General features: G+C 35.2%; 3 protein-coding genes across 4 annotated transcripts in view; 2 read left to right on the top strand and 1 right to left on the bottom strand.

Moving 5' to 3' along the window:
• Window positions 1-824: 824 nt before the first annotated feature.
• On the bottom strand, window positions 825-7,508 carry LOC135087231 (3-hydroxyacyl-CoA dehydrogenase type-2). The gene is made up of 6 exons (XM_063982074.1): window positions 7,274-7,508; window positions 6,852-7,016; window positions 6,356-6,520; window positions 1,744-1,872; window positions 1,281-1,389; window positions 825-1,125 (listed from the first exon to the last, which is right to left on the bottom strand). Exons 1-6 carry the CDS (start codon window positions 7,280-7,282, stop codon window positions 935-937), a joined length of 768 nt encoding a protein of 255 aa, XP_063838144.1. The 5' UTR covers window positions 7,283-7,508; the 3' UTR covers window positions 825-934.
• The window catches only part of LOC135087228 (ficolin-1-like), a 38,298-nt gene continuing 25,303 nt past the window's right edge, over window positions 1,879-14,873 (top strand). The window contains exon 1 of the transcript XR_010260718.1: window positions 1,879-6,236. The gene's annotated coding sequence lies outside the window, so the exon portion shown is untranslated. The remainder of the gene's footprint in view (window positions 6,237-14,873) is intronic.
• LOC135086612 (uncharacterized) lies at window positions 7,768-14,767 on the top strand. 2 transcript variants are annotated; one of them, XM_063981361.1, is made up of 8 exons: window positions 7,768-8,111; window positions 8,696-8,896; window positions 9,551-9,640; window positions 10,446-10,541; window positions 11,362-11,457; window positions 11,934-12,038; window positions 12,119-13,237; window positions 13,586-14,767. In XM_063981361.1, the coding sequence occupies exons 1-8, from the start codon at window positions 8,060-8,062 to the stop codon at window positions 14,713-14,715; spliced, it is 2,889 nt and encodes a 962-aa protein (XP_063837431.1). In that variant the 5' UTR covers window positions 7,768-8,059; the 3' UTR covers window positions 14,716-14,767. The 2 variants fall into 2 exon arrangements, with proteins under 2 accessions (XP_063837431.1, XP_063837432.1); XM_063981362.1 differs by lacking the exon at window positions 13,586-14,767 and having other exon boundaries at window positions 12,119-13,368.

Genomic DNA, 14,873 nt, shown 5'->3' with positions numbered 1-14,873 from the left:
TTTTTATAGGTGTAATTACTTTATCATATTGTAGGTATGACCTGTTGGCAATTTTTTTGTGTTTTGAAACATTTGCTTAAAAATATTAAAAGTTTAAAGTTCATCACTTAAAAGTTTTAAATATAAGAGAATTGTCAACGGTAGATGTAACAAAGATTGTAATTAAGTTTGGTGTATTAGTTCAGTTAAATTGGATCGTCTATATTTTTACCTTTGTTAGCCATAAACATAGTTCATTTACCTCACGTTCATCTTTTTTACATAATAATAGTTATTGTTGTCGCTAAACTTATTTTTATTGTCGATATTGTTTAGAGGTGTCTTTTAAGTTAAAAACGTACACACAATGATCTATATTGAAGGCAACATAGATACATGTTTAATGTATATGGCGGTGTGAATGTCGCCCGCGCATCGCCTTTGTATTTATTTTACGGTGGTCGATAATATTGTGAGACGCACGAACGCGCCGGCGGCGGGGCGCGCGCTACCGCCGCCCGTTATTGTAGAAATAAATGATATTTTCGTTTAAATAATTGTGTATTTATTTGCACTCTCCAGTGCAATAATACCTTTCTATTCACGTTGAAGTATAACACACAGGCAAAAATATGGTCATGTTTCTGGATTTGATTTAAAACTTATCTTAAACAAATATCCATAAGCAAACAAGAAGCCATCCTTGAATCACTTTACTTCAGTAAAATCAAGATATTCCGCATGATACTGTAAACAGGAACTACTGAACTTTCTACATTTCCCAGGAAAACTACACTACAATAGGACGATGGATTGGGAACACTAGGTACTTTAAAAACTAAATGTTCGAATCAACCATTTATTTACATATCTACATACAAAATCAACCACCAATCTACTTATAAAATAGCTCCATTACCTCATTTTATTTCCCAGATTACTCAGAAGACATTCATTAAGGCTGCATTCTTAAGGATCCGTCGAGACGTATCGTCTCTCCATTAATCATGGGGTTTTGGACGATGCTTTGGACGAGCAGTCCGAACTCTTGAGGGTGTCCAAGACGTGATGGGAATGGTACAGATGACTCCAATTGTTTGATCGCAGGCTCGGGCAACTGTTCCATCATTGGTGTACGGAACAAACCTGAAAAGTCAACGTCAAAGTTTTTTATTCAGTACTTAGGCCCTTTCCAAGGCGCTTATACACGTCCCAATTATCTTGCACTTCATTACGAAGTGGTGAAACTAGCTCTTGCTTTCAGACACATAAACAAATCGTGATTTAATATTGTTAATTACCTGGTGCAATGGTGACAACTCTAATTCCTTGTTTGGCCAGATCTCTAGCGACTGGTAGAGTCATACCAACCACTCCAGCTTTAGACGCAGAATATGCTGCTTGACCAATCTGAAATATTAAAAAAAATGTATGTTCACGACATTCATGACACTAAGTTATTCATGACGCTATAAACAACATGGCAAAAACATACTGTTCTGTAGGTAGAGATAGAATAACAAGTTTTGCCTATTGAGATTTCCTGTTATTTTCCAACAAACATGTTAAATCTGATCTCATTGACTACACAATACACATCACTACACAAGGATTTGAATGATACAAAAAAAAATTGATTGTTTTTACAAATACCTATCACCAACTTTTAAACCTGATAGGGCTCAGGGCTAGTGGATATTGATGAAAATAATCATTAGAAGTCATGGATAATACTATAAAGAGTTAGTTATTATATTTAGTTACCTGCCCATCAAATGCTGCAATACTAGCTGTGTTGATGATAACGCCCCGTTGTCCGTCTGCATCTGCCGCATTCTTTCCAATTAAACCAGCAGATAGTCTGATAACATTGAATGTGCCTATCAAATTCACCTGCAACAAGTGTTTAATTAATTGTCATGTACCCCACTTGGGGGTAGATCTGAAAAACCAGTCTGGACACGTCAGGTGAGTCAGCACGCGTGCTCTCCCGGTATTCCCGAATATCTACGTATACAATATTGGCGACGAGTGTAAAACAGTGTAAAATTGCGTAATAGTGCATAAACAACAAATTAATAATATTTGTAAAGTGAAAAGTGCAAAAATGGTGGTAAAGTTTGGTGAGTTTGATGTAGCACATGGCTGTTGGGAAAATTACATCACTAGGTTTGGGTACTGCCTGGAAGCCAGTGAAGTGAAGGAAGACGAGAAAAAGAAAGCGAATTTACTTGCGGTATGTGGCCCTGATTTATTTGATTTAATATCGTCATTGGTTGCTCCTAAAAAAATAAGTGAGGTTACATTTTCAACTATAAAGACTTATTTAGACAATCATTTCCACCCAAAGCCAAATGAAATAGTGGAATCATTTAAATTTCACTCTAGAAATCAAGAAGACGGGGAAAAAATTAGAGATTATGTAGCAAGTTTGAGGAAATTGTCAATACACTGCAATTTTGAGAATGTCGACCGCACACTAAGAGATCGATTGGTATGCGGGATCAGAGATAAAGATATTCAAAAGAAAATGTTACAACAAACGAGTTTGACATTTCAATTGGCTTGTGAAATTGCTTTGTCGCATGAATCTGCCAATTGTGACTCTAACATTATCATTTTACCTAATACTAGTAAAGCTCCAACTCAAGTGTTTGAGGAACCCATGGACATTAATAAAATTTCATATAAAAAAAGTGAAAAACAAAATTGTTTCCGGTGTGGTAAACAACACAAAGGAGAGTGTGATTTAGATGGGTAAAATGTAATTTTTGTGACAAAACGGGACATATTGAGGCAGTATGTTTAAGCAAAAAGAAAAACAATAACATTAGGTCAGAATCAAATTGCAATGGTTTATATGAAATTCCAATCAACAATGTAAGACAAGCCCGGGTGCCTGCATATATGGTCAATATATCTCTCAATGGTTGTAATATTGAAATGGAGGTAGACTCGGGGTGTGCATTTACATTAATCAGTGAACCGACTGCCAGACTCATATGGAAAAATAAATTACCACAGTTCAGTAAGATAGACATATTGTTAAAAACATGGACGGATAACCAATTGAACATTCTTGGAAAAGTATTTGTACCTGTCAATTATAAAGGAATTGTTAAAAATTTACCTGTCATTATAGCCAAGGGGCAAGGACCCAGCTTAATAGGTAGGAATTGGTTTAGTGATTTGAATATTCAACTTGAGGGAATAAATAATATAAAAATAGATACACAAGATGTTAAACACATATTGGAAAAATATAAGGAATATTTTGAAGAGGGTCTAGGTAAATATACTGGACCAATTGTCAGTATTACACTTAAAGATGGGGCTACCCCAAAATTTCTTAAGTGTAGACCTATACCATTTGCGCTAAAAGAGAGAGTGTGTGCTGAAATAGACCGCTTGGTGGCACAGGAAGTGCTAGAACCTGTACCCCATTCTGATTGGGCTACCCCTATTGTGCCCGTTTTGAAATCAAACGGGGGGGTGCGGCTATGTGGAGATTACAGATCAACAGTTAACATGGCAACGGACACTGATACATATCCACTGCCTACCCTAGATGAAGCATTCACACATCTTCAAGGGGGGGTAGTTTTCAGAAAAATTGACTTAGAACAAGCGTATACACAAGTGCAAGTAGATGAGCCTACATCTTGTCTATTGACACTTAATACCCCTAAAGGTCTTTTCAAGGTAAAAAGACTTGCATTCGGTGTCAAAGCATGTCCAGGCATTTTTCAGCGACTTATGTCTTCCTTGCTAGCTGATATTCCTGGAGTGGCCGTACTATTAGACGATATAGTGGTGATGGGAACTAATGTCATGGAACACAATAAAAGACTCAATATGGTTTTGAAGAAGTTACAACATTTTGCTGAATTAAGAGTTAATAAAAAGAAATGTCAATTTCTGGCGAGAAATATAAAATTTTTGGGTTATATGATCGATGAATCAGGAGTACACCCATGTAAAGATAAAATTCAGACCATTGAAAACTTCAAAGCACCTCATAATGTTAAAGAGCTGCAAGCTTTTTTGGGGCTCTTAAACTTCTACGATAGGTTTCTACCCCATAAAGCTACTATAGCCGAACCCCTATACAAATTGTTACAGAGTGACATGAAATGGCATTGGAATAGCGGACATCAAAGGTCTTTTGAAAAGCTACGTACAATGTTAACTAGTGAAGACACGCTGGTTCACTACGACCTCAAGAAAAAACTATTATTAACATGTGATGCATCTCAGTATGGGCTAGGAGCTGTATTGGAACATGAAATGGAAGATGGCACCGTTAGACCCATCATGTTTGCTTCTAGAACTATGAATGTTCATGAAAGAAATTATGCACAAATAGACAAGGAGGCAGCAGCGATAATATTTGGGTTAAAAAAATTTCATCAGTTTATAAGTGGCAGGAAGGTTGTGATAAGGACCGATCATAAACCTTTGCTAGGATTATTTGATCCAAAACGACCAATCCCAAATATTATTTCACCAAGAATGTTAAGATGGGCTCTATTATTAAATTCATATGATTATCAAATAGACTATGTTCAGGGCAAGAAACTTGGAAATGCTGATGCTCTAAGCCGCTGGCCTTCTACAGACCAAGGCAAAGTGGAAGAAGAATATTCAGGGGTACTATTTATCGAAGAAACTCCACTTGAGTTAGAATTCTCTGCAGATGAAGTGGCAAAATTGACGCTAAAGGATCCAAAATTAAGCAAAATATTATATTGGATACGAAATGGTTGGCCAAGTAAAGTAGAGACAGAATACAAAGTATTTTGGCAAAAACGAGAGGAAATGTCTTCTTTTAAAAATTGTATTCTGTGGGGTAATAGAGTAGTATTGCCTGAAAAGATGAGAGCAAAAGTATTGGAGGAGTTGCATTCGAACCATGATGGTATCGTAATAACAAAAGCTCTAGCTAGAAGCTATTTTTGGTGGCCAGCTATCGACAAAAATATAGAACAGATGATAAACCGTTGCAATACTTGTGCAGAAAATAGAAACATGCCTAAGAAAGTTACACACAGTTGGATAAGACCAGACAAGCCATGGTCGAGGCTCCATATGGATTACGCAGGACCTTTTCAAGGGAAAACTTTTTTCATTCTAATTGATGCATTTTCAAAGTGGCCAGAAGTGAAGATTGTTCCTGATATGAGTAGTGGAACACTAATAAAAACATTACGAGAAATATTTACAGAACAAGGGCTACCTGACACAGTTGTGAGTGACAATGGAAGATCATTCATTTCTGAGGAGTTTCAAAACTACTGCAAATCAAATGGTATAAGACATGTTCTAGTTGCACCATATCACCCTGCCTCTAATGGACAGGCAGAACACACTGTGCAAACCATTAAAAATAACTTTAAAAAACAATCACCTGGATCTTGGCATATGAAACTTACATCAATGTTATATGGCCTACGAACAACGCCAAACAGCACCAACGATAAAACCCCGGCAGAATTATTAAATAACAGACATTTCAGAACCAAGTTTGACTACCTAAATCCCCTTACTTTCAAAGATAAACCACAGCTTGAAGAATTGGAAGAAAATGAAAGCAGGAATGTGAGGTCAGTAAAGGTTGGACAAACTGTTTATTTAAGGAATTATGGCAAAGGCCCCCAATGGATCAAAGGTGTGGTAGAGAAGAGAATAGGAATTTGTAGGTACTTAATTCAATGGAATGGAAAATTGCTAAAAAGACACATAAACCAGATTCATCTATTTGGGGAAGAGAAAGGTGAAACAGAACCAGAACAACAAAGAGAACAAAATAAACTAAGGGAAGATGATGATGATGAGGAGGAGGAGACCATAGTTATACCCTCACCTTCAAAATGGGCAGATATTATAGGAGTATCAGGGCCACAGGATATTGATGCTACACGGAGGATACAATATGAACAAACAGCACCTGAACAATATAAAAGGGCTCGCTCAGAATCAGCATCACCTCAACAGTCCCACAACAAAAAACCAAATTTGGACTTAACACATGAAGATGAAGAGGAAGATGAAGATCTAGGAAGTGAAGTGGACGATTAATTTAAATAGAAAAGTTAATGCATGTTATAGTTGTTAAGAGGGATGTGTTGTGTAAGTGTCAGTAATATAGACTAGTGATAGAACTTAAAGACTAAAGTGATAGTGAACTATCCCGGGGGAAAGGCATGTCATGTACCCCACTTGGGGGTAGATCTGAAAAACCAGTCTAGACACGTCAGGTGAGTCAGCACGCGTGCTCTCCCGGTATTCCCGAATATCTACGTATACAATATTAATAAAGTAGTAATTATAACACAACAAACAAATGAACAAAATAATTGATGATTATTAAGCTAACCTCAATGGTTTTTTGGAACATTTTAAGGTCGAAAGGTTGATTCTTTTTGAAATTGTATATCCTAGACGTTGTGGCAATACCAGCACAATTGACTGCAACATCAAGACGTCCAAACTTGTCCAATGTTGTTTGTAGCGCATTCTTTATGTCTTGTTCTGAGGTAACCTGAAATGACAAAAATGTGATCAATAAGTATGCAATTTATTTACTGCCAATATATTACTAAAGAGAGTTAGGCCGGCTACACTACACTAGGGACGATTATCACATTTTAACAGGACCATGATAGCCACAAATAGTCAACAAAGAAGCATAAAGATCCTGGGAAGAGGCTTAAGTCGAACAACAATCTGAAGCTGAATAAAAGTATGACAAAACATACCATATTCAATGAAGGAGGCATTTTCCATGGTTAAACATAACTTACATAATTCTCCTTCCAAACACTAGTGATTTTACTAAAAAAATTGGGTTGTAACCTGTCTCTCATACTCACATCGACAGGTACAAATGCAGCGTTCTCTCCGAGTTGTTTAGCGACCTCTTGCCCTTGGCTGGAGGGCAGGTCACACACCACCACGCGGCCTCCTTGCTTCAGCAGCTGCTCCACAGTCGCCCGTCCCAGCCCTGACGCTCCTCCCGTGACTAAACCAACTAAACCCTGTTCAAATGCTTTAATTTTTATTTTGTAACAATAATTAATACTTGACAGCACTTGATCATTTTTGAATATAACCAAATAATGTACATAATGTACCTTCATACGGTGAAACAATTTATTTTTAGAAACTTTATCGATAACTTTGTAAGTTTAGAACACCAGCAGGCATTGCGTAAAAATACATAAAAAAACAATTAAGGAAGGCTATTTGTAAGTATTTTACATAATCAACACCTTTATGAAGATAATTTTCTTACCTTAAACATTTTGTGGAAGCGCAAAGTAACTTAAAACTTTTAGACTGAGCGGAAGCCGGTATGGAGCGATTATCTTATTTGACTAGTCACTTAGGTTACGTAATTTATTGAAATATTACGGACCCTCCCGCAATTCACAATTCTGATTAACGTTGATAAGAAAGACTGATAAGGATTGTTATTTAAATAATAAATTAAGTCAACGTGCAAGCATCAACAACAAGAACAACGCGGTTTAATTCATGCTAGTTCGTCTTTCTTAATACGTATCAAATCGAGGCTCGCAAGCGCCATCTATCCGCCTGACCCCGTACTTTTTTGACCTTAAAATGCGTTTACGTTTATAAAAATATTAATTTGTTATACAATGTTTTATTATTAAAAGTTATTTAATTGAAATAGAACTCTATAAAATATTTTATAGTCTCTTAAAACTTTATAATCAAGAAAAATTAAAATTGGTTTTAAAAAGTCTTGAATCGTGTGAACGCTTCCATAATATGTCGGTTAACCACTTGAACGTCAAATCTGACATTCTAATTTGAAAACTTGATCGTTGCTGTTGCGCGCTCCGTTTTCTTATTGGATTTCTTTCTCTTTGCATTCGCGATCCTTGATAGTAAAACGTTGAGTCGAGCTAATGCTCCTCCGTTCTAACTTCAGGTCTTGTGTGTGTTGAGAAAGTGACTGAGATAGTGACTCTGTTATACCTACGTGTCGTGTTGAGATAGTGACTCTGAGAAAGTGAACTTTTACTTTTGTTTATGTGCTTGTGTGACCACAACCATGCCTCAGAAGATCTGCTGTGTTTCTTCATGCAAATCATCACTTCAAAATGGTTAGTAAATAAATACTTGTAACAGTAATAAATGGTTACCTACAAATAACCAACCTTATGCTTTACTTAGCTGCCAAGTGCCATAAAAATTTATTACTTTAATAAAACTTGTACCTACCTACTATTCAATCTCATCTTAATCTGATGATGTAGAATGAATAGGTATCTAAATAAAGTACAACTAAAGTCTTAACAACAAACAACCTTCAAACTTGTGAGAGTATAAATTTATTGCAATCCGTGATGATAAAATTAAAAAAAATGTTTATGCCACCAAAAAATAAATTGTGAACTCATGCCAGATTATAATCTGGCGCAGTTAGACTACAATTTGTAATCTTACCTAACCCACTATTAGTTTACAATGCCACTCAATAATATAATACTCTAAACTAATGGAGTGCACAAATTGTTACGGAGACATAATAAAAGAAAATTCAATTTAAAAATAACTTGTATTTTAATATGTTGATGGCCACCGGTGGCTTTGGTCAATAGCCCATTTGCGCCAAGCTTCAGGTGTTACAACAAACTATAACTGAGAAAGATTACAATTTGACATTAACTTAAATCTCATTTTGCAGGTGCCATTCTTCATAGCTTTCCGAATCCATTGAAAGAGTTGGAAAAGTTTCGCACATGGGTGAAAAATGCTGGTATTGATGGAGAGGATGACAAACATATATTTGCCAACAGAAGAATTTGCCATCTTCATTTTAATAAAATATATCATTACCCGAAAAACAGATTGAGCAAACTGGCAATTCCAACACTGCATCTTCCAGGTATTTTAGTTAGTTATACATATACATATAGGACAATAATAATTATTACCTATGTAATAATTTTTTCACACATTCTAAAATTTTATTCACCGAGATAGTGTGGTACTAAATTTAAAAGTGGTCTTATGTTAAAGAGATGTGCAATTTATCTCACCAGCGCAGCTGGCATGTGAATTTGTGTAAAAATACATCCGTAATTATTAACTTTTAATTAATTACTTGTAATTAAACTAAGACACAGGTTATCATTACCTACATTATACACCATTCTTCCAAAATCTTAGTTGTTAATTTTGTAATAAACTAGTTGTACCTAACACATTTACCTAAGTTCCCTATAAAAATAGGGTACATAAATTTTGTGACACTAACTACTAACATAAATAAGTTCCTACTATGTTTATAATGTATAAAAGCCATAATAATTATGGATTGACATTTGTACCAAAATTATGGCCTTGCAGGATTGGAACCCGCAACCACTGTAGACTGGAGCGTGGTTTTCTTCTTTCGCATAAATTAAGTCCTGACATTCCTAATATACTAAGGCAACATCTTGCAATGTCACCATGTATGTTGTTCTACATATCTCCAAGTCGAGCAATTTTTTATTCTTATGACGGATGAAATATTAAATTTGTCTTTATTTTTTAGATGTCCCATCCAGTTACACAGCAGAGCCTATGGACGTGTGTGAGCAGCAGCCACCCACATATAAAGAGATCTATTGTGGTCCTAATACTAGTAAGTAAATATGATTAGTGTTCTCTTTTATAAAACAGCAAAACATTAAATGGTATTGTACCTATAGTTTATTTACAAATCAGTATGAGTTCATAAACAGTTATAAGAGTTTACAGAACTTTTAATTATTAACCCCCTTACTAATAAAACTTACACGCTCGTTGAACAGTTTTTTAAAGTGACGTTTAGTATGGAAATATCATTTTAAAACAGTGTTCAACAACTGTGTAACTTTTTATTAATAAGGGGGTAAGATTATAACAAAAATGAAACAATGGACAAAATGTCAAGTGGCAAAAATCGGAATAAATAATAACCCAGCATTGATTGAGCCTATTGTAACTAGGACACTGAAATTTTATATTGCATAATATAAAAAATTATGCTGGACCTTGGAGGAGGGCTTTGTCCAGCAGTGGACGTGAAAACAAGGCACTGACATCATGTTTTTTTTTCATTGTATTAAAATGAAAAGTGATGCCGTGGTCTTTCTTTTTAGTTCTTAAATTGTTCATATTTAAACAATACAAAAAGGCGTGTAATGTGTGGGTAAGATTGATTGTTACCTGTCAAAAATGCTATCCTGGGACGCCATTCGAGCGTGACGAGACGTATAAGTGTATCTTCCCTTGTTTTAATCTTATGTAAAACTAATGCCATAATCAAATATCTGGCCGGATTATTTGTATGAAATTTTGTGAATTTGAGCACCAGAATCAGGTCTTAAGAGGTTATTATAATCTTTCAAAATACCATGCTCATTTGAACCAGAATGAAGTAAATTATAAAATTTATTTCTTTTCAGGTGCACCACAACCAACTTCTAAAAGGCCTCAGCCCATGACAATGGATGACCAGCAGCCAAGCACGAGCACTATGACTTACACTGGTGTTACTAGAAGTAAGTTTTGTTTTATTTTATAAATGAAAACTGATGCCCAGCCGGGCTAGGATGCGCGTCGTGATAAACTCATTTTAGACGACACATGTATGAGTTATTATTATTTAAAAAAAAACATAACCCTCCTTCTGGCGTAGTCGGGTAAAAACATTACAAAAAGGCTCTCCGTGCGTGTAATGCGTAGGTATAGACCCAATATACTTAACTGTCCTATCCGTGACATTGACAGCGGGGCGCCACCGTCAATACCGGATAGCTGGTTCCGACTTTTTCCATGCTGGATGATGCTTTTACACTACGCGGAAATTAGTCAAGTCAATGTGAACACACACCGAACAGTGAGGTGGGGATGAAAAATAAATGATTTTCATCCCCACCCCGCTGTTTGGTGTGTGTTCACATTAACTTGACTTTTCTAATTTCCGCGCAGTGTAAAAGCAGCAGGAAACTATAAAGTTGAACGATGGTGGCGTCCCCCTGTCAATGAGTTTGGTGGGCCAGTTCAGTTTAGGTCATCTAAAACACCGATTGTTACCTGTCAAAAATGGCATCCTGGGATGCCATTCGAGTTTCACATTTACAAGAAGCATAAGCCGTATCTTACCTCTTTGTTTTAATCTTGGGTAAAACTCAAATTTAAATTAAAAATATTTATTGCGTAATTCTAATCCCATAATCTCAATATCTGGCCGGTTTATTTGTATGAAATTTTGTGAATTTGAGCACCAGAATCAGGTCTTAAGAGGTTATTATAATCTTTCAAAATACCATGCTCATTTGAACCAGAAGGAAGTAAATTATAAAATGTATTTCTTTTCAGGTGCACCACAACCAACTTCTAAAAGGCCTCAGCCCATGACAATGGATGACCAGCAGCCAAGCACAAGCACTATGATTTACACTGGTGTTACTAGAAGTAAGTTTTGTTTTATTTTATAAATGAAAACTGATGCCCAGCCGCTGAGCCGGGATAAACTCTTATGGATGATTTTAGACGACACATGTATGAGCTTATTTAAAAAAAACATAACCATACTTCTGGCGCAGTCGGGTAAAAACATTACAAAAAGGCTCTCCGTGCGTGTAATGTGTAGGTAAGGCCGATTGTTACCTGTCAAAAATGCCATCCTGGGACGCCATTCGAACTCGACATTTACGAGACGCATAAGCCGTATCTTGCCTCTTTGTTTTAATCTTAGTTAAACTCAAATTCAAAATCTTTATTGCATAACTCTAATCTCATAATCAAATATCTGGCCGGATTATTTGTATGAAATTTTGTGAATTTGAGCACCAGAATTAATTAGAGAAGAAGAGGTTCTTATTATCTTTCAAGATACCATGCTCATTTGAACCAGAATGAAGTAAATTATAAAATGTGTTTCTTTTCAGGTGCACCACAACCAACTTCTAAAAGGCCTCCGCCCATGACAATGGATGACCAGCAAGCAGCAAGCAAGCAGCCAAGCACAAGGACTCACAGTGGTGTTATTAGAAGTAAGGAAAATATATATTTTTCTTTTTATACATAATAATGTGGTTATATTAAACTAACTCTTACCATTTCTTAATTTTAGGCCATATGTTCAAGAACCAATTTGAACAAGATCTATATAAAGCAGTCGCCAAAACACAAGCGGAACTCAGACGATGCAAAAAAGCAAAAGCGGGACTAATAGAGAAGTTACAAATAGCCAAGAAATTGACCCGTTCCAAAGCTTATCAATATGTTACAAAAGACTTGTCACCAGCAGCAAAAACATTTTTTGATATGCAAATAAGACAATCTACAAAACACCCCAAAGGACATCGTTTCACATTAGATGAAAAGATATTGGCATTATCATTATATAAACCTAGTCCAAAGGCATATCGCTTGCTGAGCCAAATATGTGTTCTGCCGAAAAAAACTACCTTGAACAAATTAATGACGAAAACATATTTAATGCCTGGGATAAATGATATTATCTTTAATAATTTAAAGAAAAGGGTAGAAAAAATGCCTAGTAAGCATAGATATTGCTCTATAATATTTGACGAAATGGCCATTGCTGCCCATGTTGCATTTGATAAACATACCGATAAAATAAAAGGTTTTGAGGACGACGGATTCGAACGCGAAAGAAAATTTGCTGATCACGTGTTGGTATTTATGGTCAGAGGAGTATTCAAAAAATTTAAGCAGCCTGTCGCTTATAGCTTTTGTACTGGATCCACAAAAACGGAGAAGCTCAAAAGGCAATTAAAAACAGTAATTGAAAACGTTTTAGCAACCGGACTCAAAGTCATTTCGACAACGTGCGACCAGGGATCCACTAATATGGCTGCCATAAATTCACTAATAAATGACACCAAAGGTCATTATATAAGGCAGAATCAAGAATTTAAAGGGGGGTTTTTTGAAATCAACGAACACAAAATTTACCCACTATACGACCCCCCTCATCTTTTAAAAGGAATAAGAAACAATCTGATTACAAAAAATTTGGAATTTACTCTGAATGGGAAAAAGCGCACGGCAAAATGGGCCCATTTAGAAGCTCTATACAAAAAGGGCCCAAGCTATAAAGGCATGCGCTTAATTCCTAAACTTACCGCGCGCCATGTAATTCCTAATTTAATACCTAAAATGAAGGTTAAATACTGCACGGAACTTTTTAGTAAAACTGTCAGCGTTGCCATGGGATTTACAGCAGGTAAACATTTATTTGTACTTGCCTTTTATGCCAGTCATCATAGTCACGAATATTATAATTTATAACTTAGTTTCTACTGCAAGAGTTTCATGTCATCTGCTTGGAAATATTCCATGATTTCATAATGTCTAGATTCGTTTTTAACTGACTTTAACATAAGGATTTAATTTTACAAAAATGCATTGAATACATTGGACTTGACTACAATTAATTTGATTAACGAATTAATAAATTAAAATTAATTTGGTGCACGACACTATCTGGACTACCTTATAATAATTTTATTTAAAACAAGTATGTAAATATATTTTATACTTGTATGTAACTATATAATGTGTTTGTTTATAGGAACTGGCAGAATCCCAAAAGAAGCTCAAGATACTGCAGAAATTTTATTATTTTTCGACAATTTGTTCGATTCCGTAAACGGTAGTTACAACAGAATTGAAAAGGGTAAAGTTTACCGATCTGCGGTCTCGCCAAAGTCACCACATCATAAGTTGTGGTATAAAAGTCTACCAATATTAAAATCCATGCAATTTGTTGGTGGAGCACGCTCAGGGGTGGTTCCATCTTTAAGAAGTTGGATTAAAACTATAGAAGCATTCCAGCAAATAACAAAAAAATTACATTCCATTGGGCTCAAATCGTTACTGCTGCGCAATTTCAATCAAGACCCTTTAGAAAATTTTTTTGGTGCAATAAGGGCTCATGGGCATCGAAATATAATGCCTACAGTGCCGGCATTTGAGGCTTCTTATAAAGCGCTTTTAATAAATAATATGGTGTCGCCTAAATCAATTGGGGCTAATTGCGAAAGTGATGATGGCTATTGTTTACAAAATCTCAAATACCTTTTTTATGAAAACATTGTTAGGCCCTTACCTAAAAATATAATAATAAATTTTGATCACATAAACATGGATCTAACCAACATTGATAATTTAATAAAAAGCCAAAATCCGTTAAACATCGAAAAATGCGCAGCAGCTGCTTATTGTAGTGGTTGGGTTATTAAAACAATTTATAAAAATATTGGTTATTGTGAAATGTGTAAAAGTGATTTAGAAGGGGATGGTGAAGAAATCTATTCAAAATTTATAACTATGAAAAAATATTCAGAAAAATGCAATCTTCACTATCCCAATAAACATTTGCTGGAATGCCTATTGCATATAGAAGAAATCACATTGTTAATTTTATCAACACAGTGTGAATCGGATCAAATATCCGAATATATAAAATTGGTAACCACTTCTCTTGTAACATTAAATTTTGTGACATGCGAAAGTCATAAAGAAAAAGTTAAAGAACTTATAATATGTAAAGGAATTTCCTTGATGATAAATGACTGGTGTAAAGAAATAAATAATATATTAAATGGTAAAAATATAGTTTTTGATGAAAATTGTCCTATGAAAATGTTAGCGCACAGATATTTTGTATCACATAAAAGTAAAAATAAAAGTTTTAAATGATTTACATATTTGTTTTTTATTTCTTTTACCTTGTTTAGCAATTGGTTATGTGCAGTTTTATTTTGGTAGATTTTTTTTCCAAATTAATGCACTGTTGCATTGTTTTGGAAAAAAATCTACCGAAATAAAACTGCGCCTCAAAATAATATTTGGAATAA

This window comes from Ostrinia nubilalis, chromosome Z (assembly GCF_963855985.1).
Source record: "Ostrinia nubilalis chromosome Z, ilOstNubi1.1, whole genome shotgun sequence".
Lineage (NCBI taxonomy): Eukaryota > Metazoa > Arthropoda > Insecta > Lepidoptera > Crambidae > Ostrinia > Ostrinia nubilalis.
Note: the sequence above shows the minus strand (reverse complement) of the source record. Positions and strands in the feature narration are given on the sequence as shown.

Coding starts and splice junctions, on each gene's coding strand:
- LOC135087231 (XM_063982074.1), bottom strand. Junction 6,521..6,851: donor CTGCATTTGTACCTGTCGAT/GTGAGTATGAGA, acceptor TTGTCATTTCAG/GTTACCTCAGAACAAGACAT. Junction 1,390..1,743: donor TTGCAGCATTTGATGGGCAG/GTAACTAAATAT, acceptor TTAATATTTCAG/ATTGGTCAAGCAGCATATTC.
- LOC135086612 (XM_063981361.1), top strand. CDS start 8,060: ATGCCTCAGAAGATCTGCTGTGTTTCTTCATGCAAATCATCACTTCAA. Junction 8,897..9,550: donor TCCAACACTGCATCTTCCAG/GTATTTTAGTTA, acceptor TTTATTTTTTAG/ATGTCCCATCCAGTTACACA. Junction 9,641..10,445: donor CTATTGTGGTCCTAATACTA/GTAAGTAAATAT, acceptor ATTTCTTTTCAG/GTGCACCACAACCAACTTCT.